At 46.3% G+C, this 15,575-nt stretch overlaps 1 protein-coding gene across 1 annotated transcript in view; it reads right to left on the minus strand.

Annotated features, from left to right (window-relative positions):
- Positions 1-15,575, minus strand: part of ZBBX (zinc finger B-box domain containing) — a 1,294,113-nt gene that overhangs the window by 232,114 nt on the left and 1,046,424 nt on the right. Inside the window, exons 16-17 of the mRNA XM_069618490.1 lie at positions 10,515-10,867; positions 6,231-6,393 (exon numbers count right to left, since the gene is read on the minus strand). Of these exons, the coding sequence (XP_069474591.1) occupies positions 6,231-6,393; positions 10,515-10,867 (516 nt within the window). The remainder of the gene's footprint in view (positions 1-6,230; positions 6,394-10,514; positions 10,868-15,575) is intronic.

Below are 15,575 nucleotides of genomic sequence, written 5' to 3' on the forward strand. Positions count from 1 at the left end.
CCTCACCCTCTTCTCTTTTTCACTCATCACAATCGCTTTCTGGCCAATCAGCAGCATGTCCCTCACGCACACAGAACTCTCACCACCACTAGACCACAGTAACGCCACATCTACCCTCTTACAAAACATCCAGCCCAGCCTCCACACCATCATGCTTGGGGAACAATCCTTCCTCCACCCCAGACTCTGCAGACTCAGAGCACGCACCAAGCTACACATCACTCACTGCAACACCCCGCCCACTACTTACCTTAGAAACTTCAGACTTAGCTATCGCACCTCCACACTGTCACACGCACACATCCTTCACACCACCAGTACCAACCCCACATCCAACGATCCACGCCTAGCTCCAATCCCTCACATCCATCCAATATTTCACTCACTACACCCCATGGCCCAAACTCCAGTACACACGCCCAACAACCACCTATACCGTGACACGCCGAATTGAAATGTGCGCTTTTCAACGCCCGTTCCCTCCCTGCACATGCACTTGAGATCAAGGACCTCATCACCTCCCATAAACTTGACCTACTAGCCATCTCCGAAACCTGGCTCCATGAAGCAGCAGGCCCGTCCATCTCACTTGTCCTCCCTCACGGATACACTATCCTGGGACAGGACCACAAGGCATCCAAAGGTAGAGGCGTAGCCCTCATCTTCAAGGACACCCTCTCCATTAGAATTTGCAACCAACAGTGGGAAAACAATGCTGATCTCCTCACTGCCAAACTGTCACTTTCCCCCATAAACATCCTAATCACCTACAGGCCACAAGGCTCCCCACCAGACAACCAAAAGCACCTCCTCCAAATCATAGGGAACAATTTAAAAAGCTTGACCAAAACCATCCTGCTCGGTGACCTCAACCTAGGCCTGCATGGCCCCAAGGACAAAGCAGCCGCCTCCCTAGCCAAAGAACTCACACACATTGGGTTTGAAAATAAAATCACAGCACCTACCCATTGCAAAGGCCAATCCATTGACTCGATCACAGACCACAACTGCTCTTCGTCCATTACCAACATCTCAGCCCTCCCATGGAGAGACCACCACTATATCCAATTCTCTATTCCCACCATCCCTACTTGTAAGTTGCTCTCATATGCCCCACCTGCTAAAGTCAGAAGCTCGAAAAAATAACTAAAATCAACCTTGCACATCTTCTCGATATCCCTGAATTTAAACCTCCATTCAACAACAACCCGACTTCTCTGGCCAACACCTATGCCCACACTCTCACTAAAGCCATTGAGTCCATAGCTCCCCTAGAAGACAAAAAAGAAAAAAATATCAATGCACTCTAACTCACGGTGGCAATCCGCATCTAACCAATCCTATCTAAACAATTTCAAAGAGATCTCATCCTTGTATAAAAAAGCCATATTTGTATTTTGTATTTATTGTTTTATATAGTGCCTTAATCCAAGGCGCTTTACAGGTAACATCAAGAACACATTAAACATGGAACAATAGCAGCAATAACAGTAAACATGAATCAAACCAGAAAATCGGCATGTAGAACAATTTGCATAAGAAAAGGGGAAAGGAGAGGAAGGGGGTGGGGAAGGAGGGAAGAGGGAGAGAAAGCAGTGAGTAAAGTGAAGAGTAGGAGGAAGGAGACTTTAGAAGAGAAGGGAAAAGATAAAGAGAACAAAAAGAAGGGTACTAGAGGGAGGGTGAGAAGGGGAAGGATGTCAATGAGGAGCGGAAGGAGGAATAGGTAAGGGAGGAGCGGATAGAAAAAGGTAGGAAGTTCCAGTGTAAGGGGGCAAGGAGAAACGGCAGAGGAGAAATGAGAGGAAGAACAAGGGGGTGGGTGGACCGAGAGTAAGAAGAGATCAGCAGAATGAAGAGAGCGAGAGGGGATGTAGAAAGAGAGAAGAGATGAGAGGTAAGGAGGAGCAAGGTCGTGAAGTGATTTAAAGACAAGACAAAGGAGGTGGAATTTAAGTTGGGAGTGGAAAGGAAGCCAACCTAAGTGAGCAAGGGAGTTGGAAATGGAGTCATGAGGGGAGAGAAGACAGAGGGTGCGGATGGTGGAGTGGTAAAGGGATTTGAGGGGGGCAAGATGGGAAGCGGGGAAACTTAAGAAGAGAGAAGAACAATAGAAAAGGCGACAAAAAATGAGGGAGGAAATTAAGAGTTTAGTAGCATGAAAGGTGAGAGAGGGACGGATTTCACGGATGTTAAAAAGATGCTAGCGACATACTCGGGAGCTGAGGGAGATATGATGAGTAAAGGAGAGGGAAGAGAAATTAAATGCCAAGATTACGAGCATGGTTAGAAATAGGAAAATTAAAAGGGGGAAATTGAATAGGAGGGGGATCAGCTAAATCTGAATCATTCAACCAAAGAATCTCCAAAGCTAATTCAAAATCAAGGCAAATCTTCTCCATTTTCGGAGCTCTCACCACTCCTACCACTAGCCCGGATGAAATCATTAAAGACAAAGCCTTGTGCTCAAGCATTCAGAATGCCCTTATCAACAAAGTCAAGATGCTCCAAGAAAAAAAAATAACACAGCGCAAAGCTCTTCCTAAACAGGACAGACCACCTCCCCCCTCTACTCCCCACAGATAATCCTCTCTCTCAAACACCCCGCTTCTTCTTCAGAGACGTCACAGAGACGGAAATTACCAACCTTCTCAAACACATCAAACCCTCCGCTTGTAAAGAGGAAATTGTTCCCCCGACCATCAACAAAGAATGCGCAGACTCACTGATCCCGATCATCAGAGCATTCATTAATGCATCATTCTCCTCTGGAATCATACCACAAAGCTTAAAAGAAGCCTGGGTTCGGCCACTCTTAAAAACAACCACCCTAGACCCTGCCTGACCCAACAACTACCGCCCCATCACCAGCATCCCATTCCTCCTCAAAATACTAAAAGCCGCCCACAACCAAATCCAACATTACCTGGAAACTAATTCCATCTTAGGTAGAAGACAATCAGGCTTCCGCAAAGGCCATGGCACAGACACCGCCCTCTTAGATTTAAAGAACCAAATCACCAAAATAATGGATAATGGCAAACCTGCCCTCCTGCTCCTCCTTGATCTCTCCGCCGCGTTTGATCTTGTTGACCATGACATCCTCACCTCCCACCTGTCCAACGCAGCCCATTTCTCTCACAAAGCCACCTCCTGGAAAACCTTTTTCTTAGAAGGAAGGGCTAGGAAGGTGTACTCAGACCGGGCCAATGCAGCCCCCACCACTATCAACTGTGCATTCCCCCAGGGCTCGGTACTGCACCTACCCTCTACAACCTGTTCACCAAACCTCTCTTTGACATGTTGGACGCGCTCGGCATAGCATACACAAACTATGCCGACGACACCCAAGTCCTCCTCCCCCTCACTAAAGAATATGACCAAGACGCAGAAGCTCTCCTCCAGATATGTGCCATCATCCAAACTAGGATGGCAATCAATGGTCTTTGTTTAAATGGTGATAAAACTGAGATCATCATCCGCGCCCCCAAGGAGGTTCTATCCAAACTCAACCCCAAATGCACTCACGCCACCATTGACAACACTAATATACCAGTCTCCACATCAGTAAAGACTCTTGAAGTCTACCTAGACACAACACTCTCAATGACAAGACAGTTTAGCGCCATCTCGTCCGCCCCTGCGCTCAGCACCAAACTTATAAATGCCATAAAACCCTTTCTAACATCTCAAAACTGCATATCCATCGCCAGAGCCACAATAGGAGCTAGACTTGATTACTTCAATGCCCTCCTTGCAGGCACCTCAACAGCAAACATTAACAGGTCCAAATAATACAAAATAACACGCTCTGCGCCGCCCTTCACATTCCCAAACATGACCATATCTCTCAGGCCAGACGTGATGCCCACTGGCTCCCAGTCAAGGAAAGAATCAACTTCAAATTTCTCACACTCACGCACAAATGCATCAATCTCTCCACCCCATCCTACCGATCAGAAACCATAACCAAGAACACTTCTGACCGCCCCAAAAGGAGCCACCATGCTAACCAACTCCGAGTACCTTCCATAAAAAGAGCCAACGCCGGCGGCATTGGCTTCCCCCACATTGCACCTAAACTCTGGAATGGCCCTCCCCAACACACTCAGAGCAGAACCCTCTTTGTTCTCCTTTCGCAATTCCCTCAAAACCACACTATTCATATAACCACACTATTCATATAACTACACGCAAAAATCCAGCCTCCAAGTTACTCACGTCCGTCGAAACGCCAAGCTGTACTGTAATGCAATCTCTATGTTGCTCCAAGTTTAACCGTAAAATGCAATTTTCAATGTAACTATTAAGCCTTCCTTTGCAACCAGCAATGTATATCTGTAACAGCGCCACGATGCGCATGGGCTGATGTGCGCGTTAAAAATACGAATAAATAATAATAATAATATGTTATACAGCGCCTTCAGGTCCTTTAAAATTCTGCTGCACGGCTCTCCACCTCCACCCCGCGCTGCTCTCATACCTCTCCTATTCTTCGAAAACTTAATTGGCTCCCAGTAGCCCAAGGCATCCAATTCAAAGCTCTTTGTCTGGTACACTGGGCCTTTTACGGTCCAGGAGCTGAATATTTAAAGGCTACATTTCAGCTGAATGCAGCTGAGTCCCACAAAATAATTCAGTCCAGCTGTGCACATAACCAGTCTCCTTGACTCGCCTACTCTCCTGACAGTCTATCACAGCACCCATCAACTATTCAAATCTCCGTGGGTTTCTACCAGTGACTTAGCCACAGCCACCTACCTTCGTGCATTCTAGAATCCTCCTTCAAATATCACACCCCGAACTACGGTCCTCCAAGGGCGTTCACCCCACAACGCTTTGGGGCCATACCACCATACCAATGGCAGTCAGCGTTATATAAATGCCATATAACATAATGGTAGCAGACACGGTTATGCTCGTTTTCCTTGGTGCAGTCTGTTGATGGTAAATTCCCTCCAATTTCCAGCATGCCATGTTCCTCTTTATCATAGTTCATTGGTTGGTAGGTTCACCAGCATGCCTTATTTACAGTATCGCGGGTCATTGATAGTACTGCTCCTTACAAGTTCCAGCAGTCCTTATTTTCGGAGTCTGGAACGCAACCACTGGACATGGACATGGGCCCGGTCCACTGGTTAACAGCCAGGTATACAGGCCAACAGACACCCAACACGTGATCCAGATCTGGGACAACAGGCCTCAAGCCGGATCTGAAGAGCCAGTGCCAGGCCCCTGAGCCGGGTCTATGGGTGATCCCAGAGTCGGAATCTTGGGCCTATCAACTGACAAAGACATAATTTATTTATTTTTGGGGCCTTATTCCTCACATCATAGCACCAGGGTAAACCCTGCCTAGGCTGAGGATTGCACAGAGGGCAGCAATAGAACATTTTTGCACCGTGGATGCAAGGGTGGCTGTTTGAAAAATGTGCAGATTTCAAACTGATGCAGTCAACTAGAATGTCTGTCTTTGAAGTAGCTAATTTGAATGCCTTTCTGTCGACTTTATTAGTAATGCGAATGTAAAAGGGACAATCGTGACCCACAAAACATGCAGTGAGCCTGCACTAACTTGGTGTTGGCCACTTTTTTTTTTTAAACATTAACAGAGTTTCACCTCATCTAATGACGATTACCAGTGGGACCACAAAGCTCCTTTTCAGGTCAAATTTGTCTAAGTATTTCCTGCTGTTTTTGCTGCAGGTAGGGGCAAAGATTCCTATGGGAGGTTTGAACTGGAAACAAATGTTTTGGGAGCCCTCTATGAATTCCCCCTCTTGCCCTTCCACCCTAGATGGAACTTTCAGAAACCTTCTAAACCTATCTATAATCATCTGAAATGGTTATTCCGATGTGGAGTCCAACTTAAACATAACTTGAATCGCTCTTCCTGACTCTGCAATGTGGGAGTACTTGTAAGGTTCCCAATACTAATCGAAGCATAATACATGTCATGGTTCATACATCAATCTGAAGGCACATAGCAAGGCTCAGGACAGTGATCAATTGGGTGATTTCAAAGGTCACAGAGGGAAACCTTTGAAACTCACTGCATTGTTGCCATTATTCATGGCCCGGTGCCTCTTCATATACTATTAATTTGGAAATGTAACTCTATATTTCAGCTGCAGATGTATAATAACAGCAGAGATTTCTGGCTCCAGAAATCTAGGATGTGTTGCCTCTAAAGTTCATTTCAGTCCATGCAGTACTGTTATCGTGTTTACCTCTACACAGAATGCCACTGTCAGCAGGACTTTGCTCAGATTTCCTTGGAGTGTATGAGTCTTGATCACCATCCACCAGGTCTACACCCAAACAGAAGAATCCTTCTAAACCACGGTACTTGGAAACACAGCTCTTGCCTCGCTGCCGAATGTCCTCTTGCGCCTAATTTAAATAAACAGAAAGACACACACACAACTGTTGAAAGCCCACATGAAGTTGGGAAACTGGTTTAGCTCATTACATTTTAAAGCACCAACATAGCGCGAGATGAGAAGAAAAACAGTATTTCTCCTTTTAAGAATGTTCTTTATTTAATACAAATGTTTCTTTACTATAAAAAGATTTCAGTATTCTTCTGTTGAGCACACTGCAAATTGAATCAGCTCTAGGCAAACCATCTCTGAAACATAAGGGAGTATTGGAAATTACAGCACATTTATCATGACAACATCGAACTGTCAACTTGAAGATTTTGTGCAAAAAGATAATGCTGAGATTTTGTACAAAATGCGCCCAAGACACTGTACTCTTCCAACCTCTCAAAGAATGCGGGAGACTTTGCCATTTTTACAATTGCCAGTGTAATAAATTACTCTGACACCGTGAATAAATCAGACAGAGTCACTGAAACTCAAAGTATCACACATGGAGGGAAAATAAGAACAGTGGTGGCAATTATCCAATTATAGGCCTGGACAGAACAGCACTAGACACAGTGAGATTGTTATTACTTCTAAGAGAATGTGCAGATTGGTTATAAACTCCTTCCACCGTGGACAGCGACAGTGTGTAAAGAAGGCTGACGAATAGGGAAGGTTTCAGAGTATATCCTGCGTATAGCTAATGATCTGGCGATTGATTGAAACATGATTGGTGAGCGCGAGTGGCATGCGAGAAGTGAGGACACATTTGCGATTAAAAAGAAAATTAGTTAAACATTTAAGACATGACACATTATTTGCTAGCATAACAATAAAACGTACATGTTCGTGATATCATTAACATCAATGCACTCAGTGTATTGAAAGGATATTCCTGCCCAGTGATGATGTGGCCATTCCCATTAACTACCAGCCACTTCCATTCAAAACACATCCCCCTTGGGTCTCTAGATCTACCAATCAGTAACATCAAACTTTGAAGTGTATACGCATGCTAGTCCATGTCAAAGCAGTCTTTTGAGAGTTAATGGGTTAATTGCAGCTGTAAATGCGCTACTGGTGTAATAAAAATGTCTTAAGCAGGTGGGTGGTCAGCCATTTGATTTATAAGCAGTAAATGTGTGCTCACATTGGTTCCTTCCACTAATGTCCTGTTAAAAACAAGTCTTAGCATAGCTAACAGTTTGTGCTTGTAAATTGGTAAGCACCGCTATCTTATGCCCAGGTACTCACATCCTTTTCTAATTGTTGCCTCCGTATGTAGCACAATCGTAGCAATGTGTGGAACATATCTACCACCTGCCTACACAAAAGCCAAAGCAATTGGCTTTTCCAACCCTTGTTTTATCTTTGTGTCGGTTCATTTCCTTAGAGTATATCGCAATGCCAGTGCCATTCCTTTGGATCCCTTAATAAAACAGTATGGTTTATGGAGTTTTGATTATGAGCTATATGGTCTCTAGCTAGATTTCTGTGAAAGAGAATAGGTTGATGTAGTTCATTTGAAGGAACAGTCTTTTTCAGTCAGCATGGCGGATGGTAGACCTTAAATTAATTAAAACAATTATTTTGTGGAGATTTTTGTTATAATAGTATTGCATTTATACAGAGATGACCTTTGCATATTCTGGTGACGATTAGAGTGACATTGTGCACTTGATTTTCCCAGATGATGGCTGTTCAGGAGAATTCTCAAAAATGTGCCAATTCCTCCCACCTTAGATCCCTCCAGTCTAACCAACTCCATAGGCATCATTTTTTACAAATGTGTCACAAAGCCACTTCAGTGCAGTGACACAGGGATGTCTTTCAGATTTCCCAAGGTTTAAATACCTTTTCTGGGATCAACTACTGTTCCCAGAACAGTGGAGTGAAACTGACTTCACTTAGTCCTGTAAAATTCTAGACCCAGCACACCCTATCTTACAATAGAGTGCTGGAGGGGTTACATTGTATCCCCTGTGTCTAGTTACTCATGTAGCATTCATGTATTACCCTTTTCTATCAGAATGGCTGGTGGCAGTGGTTTTGCAATGAACTACCATGATTTACCACAACTGCAAACTGTTCGCAGCTCCGGTAACGTTAAATCGTGGAAGCCATGTTTTTCAAAAAGGCACTGAGCCTCCTTTGTTAAAATTGGCCATGGTCTTCTTTTTTCTTTGCCATTTCTTTGTGGAAAGGTCCTTCGAGTATTTCTCTGTGCGTCAAACCAGGGTTGGTCTGTTTGTTCATTCGCCTTTACGGCCTTCAGGAGTGAAACCTACCTCTGGCTCCAGAGTGTCTGGGGTAGGCAGGAAGTGATGGAGGTGCCTGAAACTCCCTGTGCTTAGTCTCCTAGGAGACCCAAACGCACTCTGTGACTATTGGCTGGCTGACTGTCCGGCAAGGACAGCCCCTGCTGGGTCAGTGGCAGCTAGGCTGGAATGAATGGCAGAGAACTGAATAAAAGGTGAATCTCTTGGCTTGGAAGGCAGAGTCGACCACTGGACAAAGGAACCGAAGAAGAGCTTGAAGAGGTTCGGCTGCTGCAACTCCTGGACCATTGGTTTGCCCGGTGAAGCCCTGCTGCAGGGCCGAATCGCCAAGTTCGCATAGACAGAGAAGCCCTGCAAGCACGACTTCTCCCTTTGAGTTGGTGGGACCAATCAACTCCCAAGTAAGCCACATGGACACCCATCTCAGAGCTGGTTGCATTTCCTCAGAGTGCTGCAGGAATCCGTAGAGCTAGGGAGAGGGACACTAGATTGTGTGCATTGCTTGTAAGCTGGCTGAAAGCTTGTGGAAGATCTTCCGGATTCCCATGAAGCAGGACTGACCAAGCCTGACCCCCCTCATTTGAGTGAAGGACCTCAGATGTGAGGAAAGTCCACCTTGACAGCCAGGAACCGTGCTTATTGCTATTTGCTGTACCGCAAGGAGCTGAAACGCGAAACAGCCACTGAAAGTAAAGTTTTCCGGTTGCCAGCTTTGACGGTGCCAATACAGTGCAGGAGTCCCCCGACTTCCTCTCGCTTGTCCCCACGACTGAGGCCCAGGAACAGAGAGATCTGCAGAGCTGTACAGGAACAGAAGTCTTCAGCTGCATCTTTTTCTTCTTTGCTAAGGTACTGTAAAACTAGCCTAAGAGAACTTGCCTCTTACAGTGGAAGTGCTTGAACCTTCTGCAACTCACAAGTCTGTCAGCTTGTGGCCCTACATGTGGTTCTTCTTTTTTATCAAAGATTCCGAAGAACTTGTGCAAAGACTTTTCCATTTACTTACCTGAAGTGCTGCATCCTATACAAAGACTTTTGCCCATTGACTTTGGCTTAGCCTATTTGAATTGAATAACTCTTCTAAGTGCTATCTGAATGTATTTGCCCTGTTTATGAATATAATTTCTTGTGTTTTAATAACCTTTGCTTTTTACCAACTTTTTAAGTGTTCTGAATGCTAACAGTAAGATATTAATGTCCCCAGCACCCTTGTTAGTGAAGTCACCTGTCGGTGTAGGTTGTGTCTCAGGGCCCTCCCAAAAGGGTCTTGTATGATGCAGAAACTCAGACTGTACAGTATTGAAGTATATTTTTGTGTTACTATTCTATTGCTCTCTTCTGAAGAAGGCTTTATAACTGACTGATAAATAAATTATTAATTGTTTATGCAAGAAACCTTGAGTGTAAGAGTTTATTTGAATACCTGTAACTGTGCATCTTTGTGTAAATCCACTACAGCTCACCCCTTGAGATAAGCCTGGCTGATCAACACGCTACCAAAACTGTGTAGTACAAGCTTATACCAAAGGTTGGGTTGCCTATACCTGTAGTCATAGTTGTTTGTAGTGTTCCCAGAGGGTACTGCATACAAACTTTGCCTAACAATGGCTACATTGTTGCTCACTGCACAGGTAGCACCTGATGGCATTAAACTCTGCTAGGACACATACTGTAATGATTGAAACCATATGAAATGGAGGGTCAGTAGATGAAAATGACACATTTACTACAATTAAAACAAGCATTTTTAATTGTTTGGCACTGCAGCAAATGCTTTCTTCTAGCATTGGCCGAAGTACATTCGGGGTGAAAAGGGACACAGGCTTTAGAGTAGAAAGGCAGCTGTTTATACACAAATAAATACCTGAACATTTTGATTGGCTGTTGAAGCGTTTACAGATGCTGACCTATCGAGGGTGTCTCTGTTTTTAAAACTGCTTGTTTCCGATGTTCGTTCTTTACCTTGCAGTGCCCTGGGAAAAGAAAGGTCTGCAGAGGGAGCATGCGCCGTCGTTTCAGGCACTATGCACGATCTTACATGTTTTTGCTTTTCCAGCTTTATGCTTTTCTTTTGTGTAAAAGATTTACCACGATCACTGCAGTCGGCACTTTCTCTCAAGCTGCTGTCAGTCCTTTCACGTGGACTGACGTGCTTTGCCTCGGGTTTGAGGAAAGTAATGTTGTCAGCACTACAAATCGCAGTGGACGGTGTGCTTCCTGGAAGAAAAGCACAATAAAATGAATGGAAAATACTGAAATCTGCAATCGTTCATTGTATAAAATTGTTTTTGAACTGCAAATGTTCAGTTTTAAATATGATACCAATAGAACTATTTACGTAACACCAAGACCCTTTCCTGTTGATTATTATACTCTACACATAATAAAACACTTCCAGACGGTAGTTCTGAAAAAAACACATTTGTATACATTTTATTCAAGATACATCAAACTTGGTTTATATCCATAAATAAGAAAAAATGATGAAAAAAACTTGACAATACCACCTATATGCATCTCCAGAGAGAATCGCAAAAAGAACATGGATTGAAACGCAGACCACTAAAGACATTTGATAACTAACACCAATAACCCATGTTGCCGGAATGGACATGCAGCTGCAATGGCTCAGCTGGGATTTTCTAGGCCTTGTTTTTTTCTTGGTTGTTGGAAGGAGGGGCCAAGGGTGGACCCCCTCCTGCCCCTGCCACTGTGTAGCGCCACTCGTTGAAATAAGCCGTCTACACTTCTTTCAGTAACTACTCCTATGTTTCTATTGTCATCAATGTGGGATAAGGGTGTCCCCTCTGATTCCCGGTTGCAAGTTTTGTCACATGGGTGATATCGGTCTCCTTGTGTTGAAAAATCACAATAGGCTGTGATAGCTTGATAGCTGTCTTTAACATGGCATGGTTATCAGCCTCCTACCATCCTACCCAATTCAAATGTACCCATTCTGGAGAGAAACTCATTTATTCCGTTAACATTGCAACTCGTTAGCTGCTGAAACAGCTGTACCTGCTGTGGTTCTGCCCCTTTAAGGGATGAAGCACGCGATGGAGTGATGTTGCACTCCGCCGTGTGCACTATAAATAAAGGGGGCATTCCCACCCGCGGTAGTGTGACCGGGGAGCCCGAACACTAGGCTGAGTCTATGGGGATGTTGGGGGCTCACGGGCATCGTGATTGGGGGCACAGACAGACTCCCAACAGTGGCGACGAGTCCGGTATGTCGCCTGGGCCCGGCAGTGATAGTTGAATAATTTTTGGAAACAAAGCGGGTGAGGAGACTCATTCATTCCATGCCACGGGCCGGGTGGATACCATGCGGTAGGCGGCCATTTTGTGAATCAGGCAGTGGATGATCACGGCGCTCCGGAGGGGCACATGATTGCCATCCAGGCCCAATTTTTGGATATTATGATAGCGGGCAGCTATCTCTTTATTTATTTGTATTTGTGAACCGCACTTACAGCCCACAGGCATCGAGGCGCTGTTGCAGAAATGGTCTTTTTTGCACATTTTTGTCTTAGTTACTTGAGTATGCTTGGCTCATGGTTACAGTGAGCATGAACATGCAAAAGCATTGTTGAGTATGGAGATATTAATACAGTAAACATGATTTAGCTCTTGGTTACAGTGAGCTTGAGATATTTCTAGTGAACAGAAGAGCAATAGGCTGATATGACAAAACAGCCAAATTGATGGGGTGAGGGCCTTAGTTGAACAGCAATGTTTTGATTACTTTCCTAAAAGCAAGGTGCAATTCAACCTTTCTGGCTAGGGGAGGGAGGGCATTCCAGTGCGTAGCCGCAAGTACTGGAAAGCTGGAACCTCCTGCTCGCATTCTCTTAGTTTTAGGGACAGAGATCGCATAGGCCATTCTGGTAGGTCTGGTGGGTACCTGCTTGACAACTCTTTGAGCTTGGTATAGGGGTGCATGGTTGTTAGCACACTTGTGTGTTAGAGCAAGGGCTTTAAAGACTATGCTCTCTTTAATGGGGAGCCAGTGAGCTTGCTTTCTGGTCTCAGAAATGTGTTCCCTTTTAGAGATGCCAGTAGCTGCCCTAAGGGCATTATTCTGGACTATCTGCAGTTTGGAGAGGTTTTTGTTGGAAGTCCCTAGGAAGAGGGCATTACAGTAGTCTAATCTGGATCAGATTATGGCTCTTGTAATGGTGAGGCAATTGGTCTATGCGAGATATGGTCTGGCAGCGTCGATTAGTTTGGAGTGACAGGCAGAGGTCGAGACAATGGCATTGACCTGCCTATTCATGGAGAGGTCCGAGTCCAGGTAGACACCCAATGTCTTTACAGCTTGTGATACTGGGATTGACGAGTGGTCAATTGTAAAGGAGCTGTATTGTTTGTCCATTTTCTTGAGCGTGGCCAGTGATCCTATTATCAGGATCTCGGTTTTCTCCCCATTGAGGCATAACAGTTCTCGGCCATCCAAGTTTGGATAGTGGAATAGATGGACTTGAGGGTGGTCGAATCGGCTTCATAGTTTCCGGTGAGTGGGAAGAGGACCGGTGTGTCATCAGCATAGTTGGTATATGTGATGCCCAAGGCGTCCAAGATTTGGAACAGAGGCCTTGTAAACAGGTTATATAGGGTGGGAGTAATGCAGGATCCCTGTGGGACTCCACATTTGATGAAGCTTGGGTGGGCACAGGCTGAGTCAGAAAAGAAGGAACGAGGTGATCCAAGCAATGGCTGTAGTGGAGAAGTTAGCAGCAGTGGACAGGTGGTGACAGAGGGTGTTGTGATCCACTAGGTCAAACTGCCCACACATGTCCACATTTTTAAATTTTTCTCATTTTTGGGCGAAATGCACTGAGTGAAGGTGAGGTGCTGGGGGAAGACTGCTGATGCCTGCTTTGTCCCTGGACCTCCCAGGCTCAATTTTTGGGACACCCTTGTTGGACTGTGGCTCACCTGCACAGTTCTTCAGCTGGAGATCATCATCATCATGACCAGCTGCTGAGCACAAGTCAGACTTTCCTGGACTGGTGGACCTTGTGGTCTGCAGGGCCTGCTGGAAATCATCATCATCATCATGAGGTCTGGATGCTGGGCTCTGGTTGAATTGTTGGACTGGTGTACTTCAAGGCCTGGGAAGCCTTGCTGGCTGGGTGAGTTGTGGCCATGCTCCTTTCAGCGGGGGTGCCTGTGCGCTTAACCCATGAGTGCACCTGGTGACCAAGACGGGGGACTACCTGCGGACCAGCAACTACCTCAAGTTCAGCCTCCACCTGTGGCCCAACCAATCATTCAATCGGTGCCTCAAGTCATGGCACAAATGCGGGCCCCTGCGGCGCTTTAGCCCATCCCTGAGTTCGATGTCTCGGGACCTCCGTCCAGTCTGGTCCCCAGATGGTAGGGGTGGGTCGACCGTCTTGACATGTACTTCTGGGCCACCATGGAGACTAACAACGACAGTAAGTTGGTGACGCTGCTATATGCTGCATGGCCTCCGGTGCAAGAAATCTTTGAGTCGCTACAGACTGCTGATGCCTCTTACGATGCAGCCAAGACAGCTCTCCGCAACCACTTCATCCCCTTAATCAACGCAGACTATGAGAGCTTTGTAATGCTGTCGGTTCGCCAGGAGGAGGATGAGACTCTGGACACTTTTTATGGTCATCTCAAATGCCTGTCTCTGGCGTGTGCATGGGGTGACCCCGATGACATGATCAGGACCCTCCTAATCCAGGCGTGCTCATCGGGGAAGATGTGACGACAGGTGCTGAGGGAACCAGGGACCACCCTCGCTCGCATCCTGGAGTTGGGGCATTGCCATGAAGTCTCGGAGGCACGTGCGTCCAGGATGGAGGCAGGCACACGTCCCATAAAAACTGAGGAGGTGTGTGCGGTGGGGGGTGGCAGCAGAAGTGCCAGGAAACCCAGCAGCAACTTCCGTGACAGGGGCGGAAGAGCTGGAAAAGCATATCAGAAGTGCGGCTACGACCTGCCCCACCCTGCAGAGCGTCCAGCGGTGGGAAGAACCTATGGGCGGTGCAGCCTGGCTGACCACTACGCACAGGCGTGCAAAGCGTCTCTGCAAGTAATGGTGCCCAAAGGCCCAGTGCGGTCTGGCTTCCTTCGTCAGTCTGGCCCTCCCAATGTGGCCCATGTCGACCAAGGGGAGGAAGGTGCACAGGTGGATGAGGAAGAGGAAGAAGAAGAGGAGAACATCTTCTTTGTGTCGAGTGTGGAGGCCCTCAAGTCGAAAAGCAGACAATAACCACGGTGCATTGTTGCAGTGAACAGGTCTCCCGTCCAAGTGCTGTTGGATACGGGGGCGTCTGTCAACGTGATGGCCCGAGGACATTATGATGCGATGGAGAGTCCACCAAAGCTTGTCACCCCCAGAGCTGGCATATATACATTCGGAGGGTCCAAACATATCCCCTTGGACGGGGCGTTTGTGGCCAAGGTAGAGCATGCTGGGTCAAGGATCACAACCCAATTTTACGTGACACCAGTCAGCACCAACACGCTGCTGAGCTGCGCGGCGGCATAGGCCCTGGGCATCGTGAGTTTTGCTGCCCCTTTAAGGGATGAAGCATGCGGCAGAGTGACGTTGCACTTCGCCGCATGCACTATAAATAAAGGGGGCTTTCCGGCCGCGGTAGTGTGACTGGGGAGCCCAAACACTAAGGATGTCTACAGGCTGAGTCTGTGCGGGTGTTGGGGGCTCACAGGCATTGCGTTTGGGGGCACAGACAGACCCCCAACACCTGCTACTTGTACACCTACTTTCCATGCAATGCCTGAACCCATGATCCCAAATGTGTAAACACATGAGCCCAGAGATGAGTGTCAAACTCAGGCACCTTTATGCTGCTCAGATTCCATTCTAGAACCCAGCAAAAGCTGGTCTTTCTTGGGATTTCCCTATGGCGATCTGGCATTTATGATC

This window comes from Ambystoma mexicanum, chromosome 10 (genome assembly GCF_040938575.1).
Source record: "Ambystoma mexicanum isolate Mex_15411 chromosome 10, UKY_AmexF1_1, whole genome shotgun sequence".
Taxonomy (NCBI): domain Eukaryota; kingdom Metazoa; phylum Chordata; class Amphibia; order Caudata; family Ambystomatidae; genus Ambystoma; species Ambystoma mexicanum.